Here is a 14315-nt window from a genome sequence, read left to right as displayed (position 1 = left end):
AAAAAAAAAAAAAAAAAAAAAAAAAGTACTGGTTCTTATTCCTGTAAGTAAGGCTGTTAAGAATTATGAAACCAGTTTGATTTTTGGAGGTTTTTTTGACTGGTTAACACAATATCTATACAGTCCACTGCTTTGTGCCATCCTAGCTTATTAGCCTTAAAGTTCTTAATAAATTCTTACTGAATTTTTACCAAAATTAAGCAGTACCCAGGCATCTTTCCTCTTTCTATCAGAATACCTCAAACACCTCAAATTCTCTGTGAGAATTATAAATGGGGAACTGAAGCTAAGACAGAAAGCCTGCAACATAATTGCCTTTTTTTTTTTAAGCAATACCTTATTTAAAGGACTATCCTTTAACTAAAAAAAAAAAAAACAAAAAACTTTTACAACTCTTCCTGAAGATTCATTTATTCTTCTCAAATATTTTAGGGAGGCAAGAATATCCACCACCAATGTCGTACACTATTTTACTATCTACTGAGGACCATTTTTCTTTTCTTTTCTTTTTTTAATTCCCTAGCCCTGAATGAAATAAAAATATTCAGAGATCACACTGTAAATTAGTCATTCAATAGAGAACAATGCTACAAAGGTAGCCATATATCTGATATATCCAATTTTCACTTCTGTTGAGCAATGATTCTTACCTTTTGGAAGTTTGCCTCCTAGTACAGTAAATTTATGCGGGTTTTTCAAGAATTCTACAACCTCCTGCAATTCCTGTTTAGCTTCCTCAACCTACACATTAAAAAACAAGCCAGAAAACATGACCAAGCATTTATAAAACATTGCATCTTTTTTGTAGGTGAACTTCATAGTAGCATCCTGAATTTAATTCAGCCTATTTCCTAGAATTGTTTATAGGAAATGGTAAACACTAAAGATAAAAAAACTGACTAAATAACTTAACAGTTCAAGACCAGATCTTACCAACAAGATAGACATGGAATCAGAAATCTGTATGTCAAGAATTTAGCCTGATTAGTTAAAAAGAGATTAATCTATCTATGTCCTAGGGGGGAGAGAGGGGGAGAAGAAGAGGGAGATCCTTATTGTGCTGCTGACACCCAAAGAACACAGCTGAATAGAAAGAGGGAAGGAAAAAAAAAAAAAAAAAGCTTTACTATCAGCTGTGTCACTTCCACTTCTTTCTGGAAATTCCTATATCCCCTGTAGCCTAATATCAAATATCTTAAAGAGATGCTGCTAAGAGAGAAGAGACTTCAATGGCATTACCATCTTCTATAATATTAGCCAGCTTCTGAAGAAATACATGAAACTGAGTACTTCCAGCCTCCCTTTGCATATCCCAACTTACCTACTTGCTATTCTAGCCTTCAATAAGTTTGATTTTACAAGTCTTCTACAAGCTATTAAATGCCTCAAAAAAGAAGCAGAATAGAAAAACAGTGGTACAAACCTTCCAGGTCTGGGAGCGATCAGTATTATATTAGGCTTCTGTCTCCATCACTAAGTAAAAAATGCAACCACCATTTCTGACTATGTTTTTTTCCTCTAACTTACTTTGTGTATTTGTTCTCTGTTCTAGAAAGCTAGAGATCATTCCTTGGAGAAAGGCTGGTATATAATTCTGCTTAGATTCAAGCACTTTTGACAGAAAGTTTCAGGGCAGGAGGAGGAAGGAGGCAAATAATCAACTCATAGCGACTCAAGACTGCATTGCTTCTCTATTGCACAAAATCGGGAAATGCTATCCTGGTGTTCATTTCTCTGTTCATTTCAATTTTAAGGTCTTAAGCTTATCGAAACATGAGGAGACATTTGATTTTAAAAACAGTTCATAGGAAAGTTTATGTAACAGAATAAGACATTCTTCAGGTTCACAATGATTAGTCAAGCAAGAATTCACAGTTTTGAACTTACCCCCTTTACATGTTCAAAGGTGACATTTTTCAACTGAATTGGATCAACTGCTGCATCAAAGATGCTTGATGTTCGAAAACGTACTACAAGCAAACAGCAAGAGGAAGAACAAGTTTACACATGAAGTCATTTCATTCCAAGATAGCATTTTGCACATCAGTGTGTACACTGTTAAGCTTCTAATTTTATACCTGCCATTTTAAAAAGCAATGTTTCCATTTACAAGTGTCCAGCAAGAAAAAGATCTACTATATATATAAAATCATCAAAATATTTTCAGTGAATTCAATGATAAGAATATTCTTTGGTCATTTGTAGCAGAAGCCCTGTATCCAATGGTAGGTACACAAAGCCAGAAGTCCTCCCTCGATGTTTCTGCATTTGTTCAGACCAGACCCTAACTTAGCATGATATTGAAATTCTGTGTTTATATTAGCTCAGCCTTTGATCATTCTGATATTTCCAACAAATTTCTTATGATGGCAGTTTGGCCATACAAGTACCTAGTCACTATAAACTAGGCTATGATTACAAATAAGATCAAACCATTTTGCCTACTGCTGATCTAAATCACACACCATCTACATTTGAAGACAAATACATAGCCTGTAAACTATCCAGCTTCTCCTCCTCTGCTTTTTTGTAATAGTTTTTGAAACATGTAATTGTTTCACCAAAAGAATACAAAAAAATTATATAGTAACAGATAACTTTGTCTTCATAAGCATTTTGTAGTGCTATTGTTTGAAAGGCTGGAGCCAAAAGCAGTAAATAATTCTCCTGTTCCATTAGCACTTTGAAATGTTACCCTATAACAATCACATTGCCTAAATACAGTCCATATGTGCTTAGCTTGCTGGAAGAAACAATGTGAGTGAAAGAGTTAAAAAAAAAAAAAAAAAAGAAAAAAAGAAAGAAACATTTACTAACCAGCATCAGAAAAGGAGCCTTTCCCAGGTAATAAAAAAAAAAAAAAAAAAGAAAAAAAGAAAGAAACATTTACTAACCAGCATCAGAAAAGGAGCCTTTCCCAGGTAAAAATGAGGAATACACAGCAAGATAAAAACAAAGAACAAAGAGAAAGAAAGAAAGCAAACGTGATCGCCTCAAGGAATCTGTAAAAGAAAACAAAGAAATATTTTAAAATAGGCTGAAATAAACTATTTTCTGAATGCAAAGACAAAAAGATAAACTAAAACAACTTACCAAGTGTTTTTTGCAGGAATACCTGTGCTTTCAAAAAGCCTTCTGCAAAACCAGTTTTAAAAGCATCCTGATGTGCCTCTGGGATGTTTTTTGTTTTCATTAACATATCTAAGTTTTCAACATCAATTCTTCGCTTTCTCAGGATGAAACCCTAAAATATTTTGCATAGCAGCATTAGTTTACACTGAGTTTTGATATATAGTTAACTACTCATAAACCAAGTAGCATTAGCCCAAGGTGAGGGGAGGAAAAACAAGCAAACAAGCAAAACAACATATAATTCAGGTGCTATAGGATTAGTTAAGCAACACAGGGCAGTAGCTTGAAGTGCAGAATCATAATGGCTCCTGCAGGGGCTTCTTAATTTTGGCTTTGAGCTGACCAGGTTCAGAGCCCTCCCAGACCCCAAAGGACCAAAGGCAGCTGTTTGAATATCTATGCTTTGTACACCAGCTCTGAAAAGAAAATGCAGCCTAGGGACAGCTCTGTACACAGCTAGCACAAGTCCAGGAGTTATTACCTTAAGCTTTCTGCTTCACGAAATGAAGCTAGAGTTATTTCCAAAGAGGAAACGTCTTCACAAGTACAGTTTTGATAGAGCTTAATCAAATATACCTAACATGCCCTACCAAAGTTAAGCACCACTGCATGGAGCTATCTTGGTGTATCATCCATGGTGTACTTAGTCCACAGATGAAATAAACCACACGTGCCTAGAGGAAGGGGAGAGGGAGGAGAAGTTCAAAGCTAATTTACATGTAAAATAAAAGACAAATGCTTTCATTAGACTGACTTTTGTACAGCCAATTAGAAACTAATCAGACTAACTAGATTAATGTTGTTTGGGTAACAAGTCTTGGTGAGTGTCTGGTTATTCCAAGTCTGGATAGCTATCTACTGAATAAAAGTTATACAAGTGAGCTTTGAACTCAAAAATATTGAGACTACAAATTTTGTACCTCAAAGACATTAGCCACAGGTAAGCCAATTCTTAAAGCAATCAATCACATACTGAAATGCTTAAAAAGAAGTATGTTCTGGTATGTTAAACTAGCTGTATTTTCATTTAAATGAATATTTTATTAATCTCCAAACTATTTTTAAAACAAAGTTAGAGTATGAAGAATTTAATTCCTAGGAATTTTTTACTTCGAAACAACCATAAAATTTAAACATTCTTTATATTCATAATATATTAAGCAAATCTGTGTATTAATGAGGAAAGCAAAACATTGTCATCAGTTCAACTTTTTGGCTTAAGAAATTTTTCACCTTAGTACAGAATATCCTTGAGAAATTGTGAAGATTAATTCAAAAGAAAGTATGGGATTTATTCAGAACAACTTCATAATGTTACTTGTATCATAATGTTACTACCTTCAGAAGTGAAGAAAGTGAGTTTTTTGTTTCTGTGAATTGTTCAGATGTTGACTGCAGACGTCTTGCTCTTGATCTCAAAGTCTTAAAGCCTCGGGATTGTATGTAAACTTAAAAAAAAAAAAAAAAAGATTTGAGAGCTTTTCATTACTACCACTGCATACACACACACACGAGAAAACCAGCACTAAGATTTCAGAACCTATTACATGAAAAAGACTCTTTATTATGGTTTAATTGAACATAATTCCCCTCCCCCACCAAGTTGAGCAGATGATTTTCCTCAACTTATGTCAAAAAGGTGGGGGATTTCATGTCAGTCATTATCCATAGCTGCCCCAGATCCAACGTAGGAAAAAGAACTGCATACAGCAACCTGTATGCAAAAACAGAAATAAGCTGGACAAATGAATGAATAAACTGCAGTATTATAAATGGTTAGGTAATCATGAACAATGCTTGTAACCTAAACTTGCAAGTAAACTGCTCTCTGTTTCACAATATATTTTTCTCATAAAGTTTCTGCTAAATATTCATGAATTCACTTTGTGAATTACGGATAATGGCCAACCCTATCACCGTCTCAGGGAACAGAAAAACACTGCCGAACTGAATCCAGGAATGCTGACAAAGAAAGATGAAACATTTGGAAGATAATCCAGAAGGACAGGAAAAAAAGGTTCCTGCTTCTGAAGGCAAATTCTAAAAGCTCAGCTAGTAAGGTATCCTAAAGAGATCAAGAACACCTTGGATGTGCTGTTAACTTAGAAGCTGACAAAAGAAATGAGGCTGGTTAAACACAGGAGCTTATAGTGCTGGAGGTCTTCTTCAGTCACACCTCAGTAACCTTGTCATTGAGACTTTGTATTTATATAAGTCAGGAAAGTCAGGAATACTATAAAAATAAAAAATAATTTTAAAAGCCACACACCTCAAGAAAGAAGATTAAGAAAACCACTGAATTCCAGTTAATCCTGCAGTTTTAACCAAGCCTTCTCTTATCATAGAACACTATCAGTTAAAAGAGATTTCTGGAGGTCATCTAGTCCAACCCCCTGCTCAAAAAAGGGCCAACTTCAACATTAGATCAGGTAGCTCAAGGTCCTGCCCAGCTCAGTTTTGAAAATTTCCAAGGATTAGGACAACACAGCCTCTCCAGGCAATCTGTTCCAGTGTTTAACCATTCTCAGTGTGAAAATTTCATAACAGGAATTTCCCATTCTGCAGCTAATAACTGTTACCTCTTTTGAGAGGTGCACAGGAAAAGGGTAAGAATATGGTTTCAATGGCAATTAGATCACCCCTCCCTTCTCTTCTGCTGACTATAAACATCTCACATTTTTCAGCTTCCCTCTGTACATTAAATATTCTAAAACCTGCATCCTTCTTAGTGGCTCATCTCCAAATTGTGGCTTTCTCCAATTTGTCAGTCTCTCTCATAACTGGGGGACCCACAAACCAGACACAGGATCCAGACAGAGCCTCGCAAGCACCGAGTAGAAGGCAATAGTCATTTCCCTTGAGCTCTTGATTTCGTTCTTGCTAATGCGGCCCTGTTACCTATCACACATCCAAGAGTAGTTTAAACAAGTCAAACACCTTAGAAAACTCACCTGGATGAATACCAGGTTCAACATATTTATTGATTAGAAAGTAGTCAGCTCATCTATCATCTTTCAAGAATATTATCCACAAATACTGACAATCTTATTGATTCTCTAGTAACACCATATTTACTAACTTCGTTCTGGAGACATACTAGTTAACTATAGAGATCTTCAAATTCAGAAACTCAAAGGCAAAGATAATGTTATGATTTAAAGTGTTAATATAATTTTAAAGGTTCTTCCTGAAAGTTTGCCAGTACTTCTCAAATTACTTCTCTTTAAGACAAAAAAAACTTTCCCAGAAAAAAATATATATTACACAGATTAAAAATAGTTTATTGTTTCATACCTGGCCAACACCGTAGATCTGAACACAAACTTTGGAGGGGATTAGGATGCTGTCTGTACAAGAAAGATGAGCGTAAAGCACTAAAAACATCCACAAAACCTGTAAAAAGATAAAACAAAGTATAAACATCCCACTTTAAATGGCAACTAAACATCACTTCTGAGGCAGGTTGCTTTTTCTTTATTATACTGAATACAAATTGTATTTTACTATGGTCCTTCAGGAATCTATATTTAAATAAATGAACTATTACCAGTACACGGATAGTTAGCTTCTTGCATTAACCTATATCAGGTGCTTTTCAATACACCAGATTTTTATTTTTTTTTTAAATTAAAACTTCCAAACTGCATGGCATCCAAAATCTTGAATCTGAAGCTCTACCTGTGTGGGAAATTCTACGTTCCTGTACAGATCTAAGTAAAACTACCCAGACTGGATACAAACCCAGAGACATTCATAAAGCCATAGCACCAGCATTCAACCAATCATTCAGTTCCAAACACTGGAAAGAGCGGACTGCTCATGGCCATGTTAGGGGTTACTTTGAATGCGCTATGTGTAAAGCATAAAAACATCTTTAGACTATATTAAGTTTGCTTTATTGTATAGCTCCAATAATACACAAACAACAAGAAATAAAAAGCATTGCAGTGAAAAAATTAGCAGATACTGTTTCAAGCATACTATAAATAGACTGCAGAGAAGATGACAGTCATTTATCTGTTTAGTGACTGAAAAGCACTGCCTTGCCTAGGAACTCATTTTAGCATTCTCATTAAGCAGGTATGAATTATTTAAGAAACATCTGAGACTTGGACCATGGGCAGGAGTAGACTAGGCCTAGATACACTCTCCTCCGTGGTGATTCAGAAGATAAGTCACAAAAAAGGTTTTTTATTTTACATATTCTGAGAAAGTTATTACATAAGTTAGATATAGCTAGAAAAGCAAAAAAGAATCTTGAAGGTTCCTACTACATTTTTTAAAGTTACATTATTGCAATAACTGCTTACAAGCTAACAACTGAAATACTGAGAAACTGCAGGGGAAAAGAAAAAGATTAGTTGCTAATTCTCTAGCAAAGTACATTGCAGAATCTTCTACAATGCTGCATACTGGAGAATCTAATACAAACTAATTATGAACACATCAGTTAAAAATATAAACACTCTCATCACTTTATGATTAGGCAAGTATATACACAATATAAACCTATCAGCATACCAACAGTCATGCACAGGATTCTGAGTCACCTATACCAAAAGTACATCCTTGAAGTTTTAGTATTTCCCTGGACTGTGGCAGTTTTCCACCTGTAACCTTGCCTTCTCAACTGTGAACGAAATGATCAGTCTGGTGAACTTTCATGTTAATCCATCAAAGTTGTAAAGCCTTGGAAGCATTCGCAACTTTTTTCTTCCTGTTGAGGGATGTGCCTTTGGAAGCGCTTTTTAAAATGCCACATCATAATACAATTCAACACCTTCTCTCTAATAGCAGCCCTCAGACATCATTCCTGTCCTTTCTCCCAGCTGCAGTACCATGTAGGTAGCATCTCAAAAGCCAGCTACATGCATGTTTTTCGATAATGCTTTCTTGTGCATCTTTATAGAGGCTTTACTCCTTTTGTAAGGCTCCCCTATGTAGGGGGAGGGGCAATGTTTAAGACTAACCTCAACAAAATATCTCAAACTGTAAGGAACTGCTCTTGGTTTATTTCAGTAATGAAACGCTTTACATGGGCTGTTAACGGCTTCAAATTCCTTTTTAGTGTCCCAACGTAATGTTCCTTCAAACAAAAAAGGAATAACTTTTATATAAAACTGTAAGTGTTCATGAGCATTTCATTAGTAAATTACCACAATCTAGTTTTTCCATTTGGTGAATTAAATTGGTTGACAAAATTAATAGCTCAGTTTTATCATTAGAGAAAATGCACTTGCACCATAGTTTAGTTCAGACAAGTTAAATAGCAGACAACTTCAAATCTGAATTTGAAGAAACAAACCCAAAAATCTGAGTCCAAATTTCCAAGAAAAAGCACAATTCTAGAGATGACCTGTATATAACAAAGACATTAGCGCTTTTTCTATTTTTAAACTATTAGTTATCTACAGTACAAGAGACTAAACTGAAAAACGATTGTGTTCACTTTCAGAATTTAACTCTCATCAATTTTTATTTGCATGTCACTTCAAAACATACCATGCTTATTTTCAAAGAAGGACTCTGCAGAAACATAGGATGTATGCCACTGGGAAGAGACTTTCTTTTCGGCACAATAGCCAGGAAGGAACCTGTTCACTAGTTCTTTGAACTGGTTAGCTTTCAAATCAGACAATCCCAGATCTCTTAAATTCAGCATAGGCTGCAAAACAGAGAGATAAGAGTTCAAAATGTATTTAAGATTCCCTTGGGGGGGGGGGGGAACTTAATGAATTACTTTTCAACTTATTCTGCAGCATCTGTACTATACAGTTCAGACTGAAACATTTTTTAAATGAAGAGAAATGAATAAAAGGATACAATTAAAGAAAGAATACTGACTAGCTTTTCCATATGCATGCATTCATATTTTTACTGTCAAAGTAAATTTATAGCAAGTAAATTTTCTTCCCAGTTCAATGTTCTTTCTAACACCTTCCCTGATTTGAGCAGACACAGAAACAAATGCACTGTTTTCCAACTCTTACTAGTCTGCAAGATAGAGTACAGGACAGGGCAGAGATGTACAGGAATATCCACCCGTTGTATTTCATCCAACGGAGCAGCCTGCAAAATTCCCCCAAACTCCCTTTTTTTTTGGCCAGCCTTTCCACAGAAAGGCTTAAAATAGTACAAATTTAGCAGCAGCACAAAGACCGGATTTTAAAAGCCCAGAGTTAAAATAAAAAAACAGCTAGGAGCTGGGTAAACACATAATGAAATGCAAAATTTTATATGTGAAAGGGGTAGGAGCTAGGTCTCATATTTCCTACAAAGGAAAGCAAGATATCTATGAAAAAAAAAAAAAGAGGTAAGGCACATCCACTTGAGATACTAAAGTAGCCTTGATTAAAGTAATTTTAAACTTGTATTTTACAGATAAGAGAGTATCTTTTAAAAATACCTATAAGAAGATAGACTTAATTTTCTTAACCAAGAGACGGATATATAAGTATATATTTAGAATAAGTTATCTAAATATGTATTTGTACAGATTTTTAATCTTTATTTTTTATTGTTAGAATATTATGGATTATATTTTTTTCCTAGATTTTTTACATAAGCTTTTTGTTCAACTACTTTCAAGGTGAAACTGGATTTCCAATAAAAATGCATGCATGAAATTACTTGAATAAAATGCCAAAAAAAACTAAACTAGACATCTAAAGTACTCAAAGTTTGTGTTTTAAAATGGATTTATTAAGTAAACAAAGTACTCTGTTTTAAGAGCCTAGACAGATTGTTGCTCATCCAGTTGTTATACAAGATAAGAACAAGCACATTTTTATCATCATTTGACTTTTATACATGGTTTAGAAGAGTAAATCAAGCCTTCCTGCTTTAGCTCAACAATTACTTGGAGAATTACTGAAATTAACGTGAAGAGTAAAGAAATTCAAGAAATCCTGAAACATTTTCCATGCCCCTTCAGAAGAGGATACTACTTTCAAATACAGGTTTAATCTTATAGCATGGAGTATACAGCTTCAAGTTCTCAAAAAAGTGATTTTTGCCATCCCACTGGTTTAACTTTAATAATCCAAACTGCATGTACTGTTTAAATATTTGTTGATTTTAAAATCAGTCCAACTATCTAGTCAACAATCTAGTCAACTTTTAAAGAGTTATTAACAATAGTTACATTAATTAGGAGAGACTTTTTAAAGGTTATTTTTATAATTTTATCATCCTAGAAAGAAGCAAACTGGTATGCAATGGAATAGAGAGAAAACATTAAAAGCAAAAAAACCCTCTGGATTTAAAGGACAATAGATTATCTCCCCAAGTAGAACAACAAACGGAACTGAATAAATGAAACATGCTTTTAAGTTCCATTCACCAGTCCAAGTCTCCTGCTGAAATCAATTTTTATTGCCAGAAGCAAATACCTCTGTATTTATATGGAATCACAAAACAGAGATATGAATACATCTATGGCATCCAAGCTGATATAGAAAGTTGTGCAGTTACAGACAGAGACTCCTTGTTGACTCCAGTTTTTTCCTCCCAAACATTGTTAGTTATGAAATTTGTTGCAAGAAGCTAGTTGAAAGAGAAAAGAAATGGCAAGATCTCATACTTATTTTGTACCTTCTGTATTTTGATTCTTCATTAAGAACAAACAACATCTGATCACGACAAAGATTTCTCATAGAAAAAAATAACAACACTCAAATATGCTATTTAATCTATTCAGAACCCAATAACATAATCTTAAGCAACAGTTTTCTCATAATATATACAGAAACTAATTTTGCTGAAGTTCAGTGAGTGAAAAGACAAAATCAGGTTTACAAAAAGAAAATCCACTCTTTTGTTACTTTATAGTAACAGACATTAAGTTGAAAATGAAAGGAAAAAATCCTTCCCTCCTTTGCAAATTACTACCAAGATAAACACTAGCCGATTTTTGCTTATTAATGAAATCCTGTATTTTTGTAGAACCTTTATGGCTAAAAACATTGACTTACCGAAGTTTTATCTGTCAACATTGTTCTATCTGCTCACATGCTGTTTTATTTAGTCATATTATTTTATAGAATGAGTCAAATATTAAATTCACTCAAACTGTTATTATTTAGATCGAAATCAGTTATAAGTAAGCCACCACTTTCTCCAAGGTTCTTAGTACCTCACTGTTCTGAGGATCATGTTCTTGGGTGGTGTCCCTCTGAACAGGCTGTACGGAAGCTGTGCTGGCAGTAGTAGTGGAGCTTTTTGGTGAATGAAAGGCATTGATAAGATGACTCAGAGGAACAGTAGCCTGAAAGGGGGGGGGGGAAATACTTCATTAAAAAATTTAAATATATCACCATTCCAAATACTGATTTGTAATTACATGTCTTGTACACTGCTCTTTAACTGAGGATTTCATAATACCTATAAACTTAGCTTCAACACCCCATTGCTAGCTGATATCTCTAGTTACAAAAAATAGAAAGTGTACATATGCATGACAAATTAGAAACTCACAGAACTTGGAAAAGGAAAAAGAAGCTACATTTCCTGGGTTTCAAACATGAGTGTAGTTTAAATAAACTAATCACTAGACACTCAAATAGGGAAGTGAGGTACAGATCAGTATTTACGTAATGTGAACATTGCCATCAATTTGCACTGAAGACAATGTTTAGTTACAAAAAGCTAATGGACAGCTTCTTACATATGCTTCTCCACTGGAAGAGCAGGAAAACATATCACTAGTACACTTACCATTTCCTTCAGGAAATTTTATCTAACTTTTTTTACATCACGTTTGCTGTATTAGTTGGATATGTGCTGCTATAGATGACAACCCAGTGGGAATTGCCGCAGTCTGCTGACGCCTTACAAACGTAAAATCAGTTCATGCAAATAAAATATAAAACTTTGCAGAACTGAAAATGTTTTTCCTTTATAGTCCGTAAGCCCCCATCAGTCAAATAGGTTCCCTCCCTTTCAAACAATTTTTCTACACAGCAACAAAAGACATACATGAAAAGGAAATGCAATCAATACGAGGAGAAAAAGAGGAAAAAAAAAAGAGTAACAAGCTACTTTTATACTGAAAAGTCTGCAAGCTGACACCATCTCTCAAAATGTTTAAGACATGTTAACAGTTATTGTCCTTCAGACACTTACTCTTCTTTGAAAGAAATGTTTGTTCACAATAATCCTGAGACTGTCTTGGTGTCTGCCAAGACAAAACTTGGAAGATCACCTTTCTAATACACTTCATAATACAGCTATATAGAAGAAGTAGTAATGCTCTTCAAACAACATATGTAGAAAAAAGCCAAGAATGGTAAATGAGGTACATCATCTACTTAGTGGTAGGTCTTAACTTCAGACATTAATCTGAAATATCATTACATAGTCGACTCTAGATTATCCATGGACAGTTACCCAAGAGGTATGATTAAGCAGGTAGCATCAAGCTCTCTTGAACAGGAAGTTCAGTGGCTGCTTTTGAACAACAGAGAACCACAAGGTTTTATCAAAGACTTACTAATTCAGAGATCTCCATTCTTAAGTACTACTGCCTCACGTACTAAATGTTTTCCAAACATCACCTATTTTAATTTACAAATTAATACTTATGTAACTTGAAATATATATATATTTTCCTGCATTATACAGGTTATTCCCAAAAGTTTCCTTTGTGTTTTCTTCCTTGGGTTCCTACTTTAACAACATACCTAAGTATCAAACTGGACAATACAAAGTACATACATGTACCACAGTTAATTCTGCAGTTCAGCAGCACTCAGTCATTTCAGTAAGATCCATCTCATGGATCAGTACATAAATCYAAGTGTATATGTCAGGCCCTTCCTATAGCACATGACTATGCTTACAATACATGGTACAAGTAATTCCAACACTTAAAAAAAGCCTTAGTCTTATTACGTGTGTGGCTATGCAAGAAAGAGAGAGTTGGAATGCACCTCTTATTGCTGGAACAATTCCTTGCATTCCTTGCAATACCTGATTAAGCCCCTGCTATGAATGTCCTTCTGCAAAAACCTCTATCTCTGGGGTTAACTAGATAGAGTATCAAGAGAGACAAAGCTGTGTGGCATGAAAACCCACTCAAGGTTAATTGTACAAGCCTTTAATTAAACTTTAGAAGTTCCTGGTAAAACAGTAAAGCCTCCTAAGGTTCCAGCTAGCATCCTAACCACTAAGCAAGCTTTCCTCTGCATTTCCCACTATGAAAAGGTGGAATGACACATCCCTGAAAATATCACAACTTTATTGTTTTACTACACTAACAAAAATACTGAACAAATTTGCATCTGGAAAAAACAATTAAATCCCACTGTGGAACAGGATTATCACACACTAATGTCCTAACACAAAACGTGAGAATAAAAGCAGTGGTTTGGGTCAGAGCCCATATAAGCGCTAGTCCCATCTTACTCACTGGTTAATAAAAGATGCCTTCCAGATCGCATCCATATTGCTCTATTTAACAAATAGCGAAAGAACTTTTCCTCCACTAACTTGCCTAATTTTACAGCCATTTATTTTTGACCTTCCCAACAACATGTGACAGTTGCATAATTTATTAGCTGGGGGTGGGGAACAATACCACATATTTCTGCTATAAAAACAGGTTTTAAAAAGTCTTCTGGTTGCCTCATTTCTGACTTTTATAAGCTTTTACTGTACCTTCTCCCTCGTCTATTAACACCCCCCCCCCCCCCAAGTTAAGAATCCTGAACTGCTGCAGTCTCTCACGGAAGAGCTGCTCAGTGTTCCCGACGGCGTGCAAACGCCACCCGGTCCCACCCGCTCTTTCTCCGCTGCGGCACTCGATGCGGGTTGGCCCACGGCCGCCCCGCGAGGCGCCCCCACCCTCCAAAGCCAAAAAAACACGACGACACCGGGGCCTGGCTCCTCCTCCCAACCCCGCCGCTCCCGGCCTCCCGAGTGCCCCCGCCCGGCCCCGCGGCCGCGCCCCGCCACGGGCCCCCTCACCTGAGGCTGCACGGTGGAGAAGGAAAACATCCTCCCCGCTGGGACGGCGGCGGCCACAACGCCTCCTCCTCCGCTCCCCGCGCCAGAAGTAGAGGCCGCGCACGCCCGCCCGTCAGCCTCGGCCGCCCGCCCAGCCCCCGCGGCCGCCGCCGCCGCCGCCAGACGGAGCGCCGCGCCGCTCCGCTCCCCGCGAAGATGGCCGCCCCGGGCGGCCGGCA

At 36.2% G+C, this 14315-nt stretch overlaps 1 protein-coding gene across 2 annotated transcripts in view; it reads right to left on the bottom strand.

The window, feature by feature from the left end:
• The window catches only part of YME1L1 (YME1 like 1 ATPase), a 25269-nt gene extending 11046 nt beyond the window's left edge, over positions 1–14223 (bottom strand). The window contains exons 1-9 of one of the 2 annotated variants that reach the window (XM_026084159.1): positions 14098–14223; positions 11267–11398; positions 8635–8797; positions 6427–6525; positions 4471–4580; positions 3094–3244; positions 2895–3002; positions 1888–1970; positions 651–741 (exon numbers count right to left, since the gene is read on the bottom strand). In XM_026084159.1, coding sequence (XP_025939944.1) covers positions 651–741; positions 1888–1970; positions 2895–3002; positions 3094–3244; positions 4471–4580; positions 6427–6525; positions 8635–8797; positions 11267–11398; positions 14098–14127 — 967 coding nt within the window. In that variant the 5' untranslated portion in view covers positions 14128–14223. Of the gene's footprint in view, positions 1–650; positions 742–1887; positions 1971–2894; positions 3003–3093; positions 3245–4470; positions 4581–6426; positions 6526–8634; positions 8798–10523; positions 10678–11266; positions 11399–14097 lie in introns of those variants that run through there. The other variant, XM_026084160.1, reaches the window with a different exon arrangement.
• Positions 14224–14315: the final 92 nt, after the last annotated feature.

The sequence above is a fragment of the Apteryx rowi genome, unplaced genomic scaffold (assembly GCF_003343035.1).
Source record: "Apteryx rowi isolate R43461 unplaced genomic scaffold, aptRow1 scaffold_628, whole genome shotgun sequence".
In the NCBI taxonomy this organism is placed as follows: Eukaryota; Metazoa; Chordata; class Aves; order Apterygiformes; family Apterygidae; genus Apteryx; species Apteryx rowi.
The sequence above is the reverse complement of the archived record's forward strand: the minus strand, read 5'-3'. Positions and strand labels throughout refer to the sequence as shown.